The sequence below is a fragment of the Vicia villosa genome, linkage group LG6 (genome assembly GCF_029867415.1).
Source record: "Vicia villosa cultivar HV-30 ecotype Madison, WI linkage group LG6, Vvil1.0, whole genome shotgun sequence".
NCBI lineage: Eukaryota > Viridiplantae > Streptophyta > Magnoliopsida > Fabales > Fabaceae > Vicia > Vicia villosa.
The window spans coordinates 154,814,506-154,820,876 of record NC_081185.1 but is presented as its reverse complement, the minus strand read 5'-3'; the positions used below and the strand labels follow the sequence as shown (position 1 = coordinate 154,820,876).

Genomic DNA, 6,371 nt, shown 5'->3' with positions numbered 1-6,371 from the left:
CATCACTGTTTTTATATGATAATACCGCGTGTTTCGATCACCATTAGCAGCCATCTCGTACGAGACCTTTGAAACCACATCAACTCCTCTTTATTTAATATGTCACTATATTCCTTCTGCAGCTTTATCTCAAGTCTTCTTAACCCATCCACATTGTCTTTCCTTTGTAGGCTACATTGTACTTTTTGCAATCTGCCCAAAAGCTCTTTCTTTCTATTTAAAACTTGATAAAAAGTAATATCCTTCCAAGATTCAATCTCCTTACAGACAACATTCAAATTTTTATCTAACACCTCTTGATAGTTCTTTCCCATAATCCAAGCGCTTTCAAAACGAAAACGCTTTTGCAATTTGCCATTATATCCTTCATTCAGATAGACCAAAAGCGGATGGTGATATGAAAACTCCACTCTTGTGAGGACTTTTACACGAGCTTCACGAAAATTCAGATTCCAATCATCATTACACAACACTCTATCTAGCTTTTCATAGATCCGTTGACCTCCATGGTAAAGTGGTCCGCGCCAGGTAAACTTTGGACCAATCGTTTTTAATTCTATCAATCGGCAATTATTTATCCTCTCTCGAAAGAGTTTGCACTTTCTGCCAGAAACTTGAGACCCCCTTCTTTTCCGTAGAATTGACAATGTCGTTAAAATCTCCAGTTACCATCCACACGCCTTGACTGCTGTCTGAGAATTTTTTGTAAATCTTCCCACAACCCTCTTCCCTTATCCTCAACAGGACTTGCATACACTACTTTTAAGTTCCAAACTAAACCTTTTACAACACTGATTTTCATATGGATATGTTGCAAACTACTATTTACAACCTCCACCTCCAACTTCTTTTTATCCCATGCAAGTATGCAACCACTATACGTCTATACCACCTGCATTCCCTTCATTTTTAGCAACAGCTAATCCATCAAACCCCATTCTATTAAAGCTCTTAGTCAGCTTATAGGAATCACACCTTGTTTCCATGATCACCACCATAATTGGTTTGAATTTTCGAATATATGAGGATTAAAAGTCTTAGAGTATTTAAACCATTTAAATATAGTAATTAAAAACCAAATCAACTCGTTATTTTTATCCACATAAAGCCAAAAAAAAAAAGTTACCAATCAAAATTAGAGTATGTCCAAATTCATTGAATCGATCACAAGAAACTAATGGACAAATATTGCTTAACCTTTCTATTTTTATGAGTCACACCTTCATTTCACACTCACCATTCTCACTCTTAACTATCTACATTCTGATCGATCATCCATGGCAGAACTCAAAGCCCCCGTCAAAATCATCGCCGGAGCCGATGACTTTGGCACTCCTCTCAAAGACGCTCTGATCTCCCACCTCCGTTCCCTCAACATCGAAATCGAAGACCTCGGAACCTCTTCTTACTACTCCGCCGGCGCCGAGGTCGGCCGCCGCGTCTCCCAATCCACATCCTCCTCCTCCCTGAACGTCCGCGGAATTGTCGTATGTGGAACCGGTGCCGGCGTCTCCATCTTCGCCAACAAATTCCCCGGCGTGTTCGCCACCACCTGTCTCACTCCCTCTGAGGCCGTCAACGCCAGATCCATCAACAACTCAAACGTGATTGCTTTCTCTGGTAAGTACACATCACCAGAAACCGCTATCGAGATCGTTAACACATGGCTGAAAACACCGTTCAAGGCCGCGTGTCCTGCAAACGATAACAAACCGTGGCCGGAAGAGATCGAGAACTTTCTCGACAAATCGCTGATCGAAATGCCGGAGATCGGAAAACGCGAACCGGTTGACACATGTGCGGTTTGCTGTTTGGTGAAGAACCGGGAACTGAACCCGATCGATTTGATTCCGGGCGGTTCAATGAAGATTGTTAGGGAGACTCCGACGTCCGCGTTCGTGAGATTCAAAGCCGGGAGTGTGGAGCCGGCGCATCATCATACGTTTGGGCACGATTTGGTGGTGCTGGAAGGGAAGAAGAGTGTTTGGAATTTGACGAAGGAGGAGAGATATGATCTAACGGTTGGAGATTATTTGTTTACTCCTGCTGGTGATGTGCATAGAGTGAAGTATCATGAGGATACTGAGTTTTTCATCAAATGGGATGGTCATTGGGATATGTTTTTTGATGAGGATCTTGATACTGCCAAAACTGCAATTGATAAGGAATTAGGCATAGGTAAGTGATTTTTTTTTTTTTTTTTGTGGTAATGGTTTATCTGTTAATATATTTTGTTTATGATACACTATTAAATAAGATTTCTGGTTTATATGTGAACCTAATTTAGATTGATGAATGTTGTGTTTTCTTCTTAAGTTACATTGTTGCAGTTATATTTGATGTGAGATTTGGCAATGTATGTTTATATTGCTTGTTGGAGGTGCATAGGATTTTTTTTTATCAATGTTGGTGAAGCTTATATCAGTTGTATGTTATGATTTTAAACATGAGCATGAAAGAAGAATAAGGACAATTCTATCAACAAGAAGCAGCAATAACTATAGCAATCCTACCAACAATCAAGATGAAACTACAGGAAAAAAGTAGAAAGAATTTGGAGGATACTAACATTATGAATAACATAGGGTTTTAGAATAACTTCTATAATTGGATCCAGAAAGAATGGGAGAAGAAGAGAGTACAAGTTCTCCTGGAAAACAAGAGAAGAGCAATACCGGAAACATTAAAAATAACATTACGAAGAAGAAGAAGAATGATGAAGAAAGCAAAAACAATGAAGATAAGAGGCAAACCTGCAATAGAAAGATTTCAGGTTTAGAAAAGAAAATCCTTAGAGAAGACAAAAAAAAAACATAGAGATACCTAATAAAAATAACGAGGGGACAACAAAGAATTCTAAAATCCAATTGGAGACTTCTTGAGCAATGATGTATAGAGTGCAACACTGACACAATCCTTGCAGAAAAAGGGAGATGAAGTCTAGGAGAAATGAAAATGGGGGAAACAATGTCTGATTGCTCTCATTGGGTGAAGGGAAACTATGACCCTTTAATGGAGAAATCGATTACGCTAAAGCTATTTAAGTAGCTACGGATTGTTACTTAGAAGTTGATTTTGAAACGGGCAACAAAACTTTTGCAGAGACATTTAAAGGAAACGAAAACCCCATAACAAATTAGATTTAAAGGAAAGGAAAACCCCATAACAAATTAGAGAATGATGTGTAATGTCGTTCGTAGGAAGATGAATAGGTTTAGAAGAATTAAATTCTCTTCAACCCATGTTTTGCATCTTTCGCGGCGTATCTTGTTGGCTTAAAGACCTCTAAAAGTCCATCTAAGTGTTCCTACTTTTGTAGCAAACGCTTAATGAAAAAATAGAAATATTGAATCCAAACTGAGAATCTTGTTATTTACCTTATCAAAAAATTTGCACAAGGTTCATCAATTTAAACGGAAAATGGTCTTTGAAACCAAATTTAGATTCGGTAGTTGATTATGTGTAAGAAGATGTTAACGCCTACGACATCCGTTTAAGAAAACGGTTACGCTAAAAGATCTTGTTAACTTTATTATATTGATTTTCTCCTAATCATCAAACAAGAAATGTAGCATATTTACAAGCAAAGAGAGATATTTTTTTTTTTTAATTATTGTGCTTGATTTGATTCTTGCACCTAGATGTCTTAATCTTTCCTGGGCGATGGACAATTCAAAGCTACATAATTATAATTAAAAAATATTTATGTGATTGATTAAAAGAAAAAGTTGTCAATGATCTATTCAAATGCTATTAAAATTAATAAATAAAAATAAATATTCGTAATTATTAACAATCGATTGAAATAAAAGGGTCTAGATGCAAAAGGGAAAAAAAATATGGAACTTAAAAAGGGAAAAACATTTAGAGAAAGAGAGGAAGTAACCATGGTTTCAATGGAAGATCCGACGACATGTGGTGGTGATTGAGAAGGGATAGGGCATGCACGGCAGTCTGTTTGTGGTGGTCGATGATAGTGGCAGCGTTCGGTGGTGGCATCCGCAGTGGTGATCTCTTCTCAGTTCATCATTTTCATTATTTTTGCTTGTTTTTCCATTCTTCTACCTCTATTATTTTATCTCTGTTAGTTTGTTTGGTACTTTAATGGAATTGGTTTAGGATGAAGATGATGCTCTGCTTAAGTGAGATTTTGATATGGGATAGTATAATGGAGTGGTGGTATTAGTTAGTCGTGAAAGTTACTGGGGTTAAAAATGGTTTAAATTTTTCTAATTTTTCTATTCTGATTTCTCTACCCAGTTCCCCCAAGGAATCCCTCAGTTTTCTTTTTCCTCTACATTGGTTGTTATTATTTTTTAGTTCGATTCTCCTCCCTCTCATTCACTTATTTTTCGTTCAATTTATAGGATTTAATTTCTCTAATGATTCCTCACTATGTTCAAGGGACACAAAATTTATGGAGGGATAGGGCACTACAACGAACTTATGTGTGAACTTGATGTTTGGCGTTAAAAGAAAGAAAGTGGTAGTATTTAATAAACTTATAATAAAAAGTTTGCGTTGAAAAAAACAATGAAAAAATTAATTATCAATTTTTAATAAGATCATATTAACTCTTAACATATATATGTCTTATGGGTTAATTAACAAATTAATTATCAATGAAAACGTTAGCATCACCCTTCATTAAATACATAATTATTGTTGTGTTCCAATAATGATAAAGTTTAATTCACTTTAATCCTCCTTATATAAAGTTGCACTTATTAATTCCTTAAGGGGCTAAAGATGAGAAATTGCTACATGAATGAGTGTGGTGGTTCTAAGGCTTATGCTACTTGTCACCTTCACACTTCCTCTTGCTGGTATCGAAACTAGTGACACTAACTTTGGCTCTGAAGGCGTGGGCATGGAGGTGCTAGTGACAGTTTGTAGGTGGTACTTAAGCACTTAGGCACGACACATCATAGAAATCATGCTACATGCGGTGTGTACAACTAGTTTTGAATTTGAATAGTTGAAATACTTAGTGGGAGGAGTTGCAATACTTGGTGAGAAATGTGTTTATAAAGGATCACAATCTTGTGAAACTACATCATTTAGTCTATAAATAGATTGTTTCGGATTCTGAAAAACAACGCAATTTGAACTCTCCTATTAATTGCTCAATTCTTAATTTTCTTCTTCCTACAAATGCACGATATTAGCCTTGATCCATTTATTTTAGAATCGATTTTTAATAGTATAATAGTATCTCAAAAAATGGCAACCGAGCCTTACGTTTCAAGCATTAAAGTGATGAACTAAGACCTTGTGAAGTTGGACCGTTTTGACGGGACAAATTTCACTTACTGGCAAGAAAAATGAACCCTCTCTTAATTCTTTGAAGATCTTCAATATTCTAGATCTTGAATTGTCATCGGTTCTAGAACCCAGAGACAATGATTTCGAGGAACTCAAGGCAGAACAAAATAAACGAAAGGAGGATGACCTGATGTGTAATGGACACATTCTAAACATGATATTCAATCGTCTCTACGATCTTTACACATATAATTAGGGGTGGTAAAACAGACCGTGGCCTGCCGGGCCGGCCCGCGCACCCGCCAAAAAATGGCGGGTTGGTTGGGATTTTAGGCCCGCCGCTTGTTGAAAGAGTATTGTGGTGTACTTTTCGTTTATATCGTATCCACAGGGATTATTGCGATATCACCGCCGTTCTATAGCCTATTTTGTCTTGAATTAATGTTACTTTAGTTTTGGGTTTGCAAAAGATCATTCAACAAGTTTAGTAGCAAAGAGTAAATTGATGAAAGGTCTAAGTTAAAGAAAATGTATCAAGATTCGATTTCATCGACCTAAATTTGTATGTCTCCTTATAAATATATGTATATGAACTCGTTAACGATCAATATAATTACGTATCGACGTCTATACCGTCCGTGTCCGCAACGATATAACTAGATTTACCGTATTATTTAACCGACGATTTCTCCACCGTTTAAACAATACAAATAACGTTTTAAAACCGATACTAAGTAAACATCAAACGCTAAATCCATGTCTGCAACTTATAGTTTGATAGATGATAAAGTTAGGTCTAGATACAAACATTGATGTCTCAAACACTTATACCAAAGAAAAGCTTTAATAAACAAACTAAACCATCTATATTGATCATCACTTGTTCATACACAATATATTCAAAAGAAATACATACAAAAGGCTAGGAAGATTACATCTTATCTTGATACAAAAGAGATTTAGCTATCCATGAGAATGGTAGCTTGCTCAAGAAGGAAAGGATGAAGAACAACAAGCATCTACGGCGATTAATCGACGATCAAAGCTTCGATTCTTCAATTCTCAGTTTGCTACAGTAGATTTGGGTTCCTTGAGCTCTAAAGATG

The 6,371-nt window shown here is 36.5% G+C and overlaps 1 protein-coding gene across 1 annotated transcript; it reads left to right on the top strand.

Annotated features, from left to right (window-relative positions):
- The first annotated feature begins 1,180 nt into the window (after positions 1 to 1,180).
- Positions 1,181 to 3,357, top strand: LOC131610644 (DNA damage-repair/toleration protein DRT102). Its single transcript, XM_058882646.1, has one exon. The coding sequence runs from the start codon at positions 1,278 to 1,280 to the stop codon at positions 2,184 to 2,186; it is 909 nt and encodes a 302-aa protein (XP_058738629.1). The 5' UTR covers positions 1,181 to 1,277; the 3' UTR covers positions 2,187 to 3,357.
- Positions 3,358 to 6,371: the final 3,014 nt, after the last annotated feature.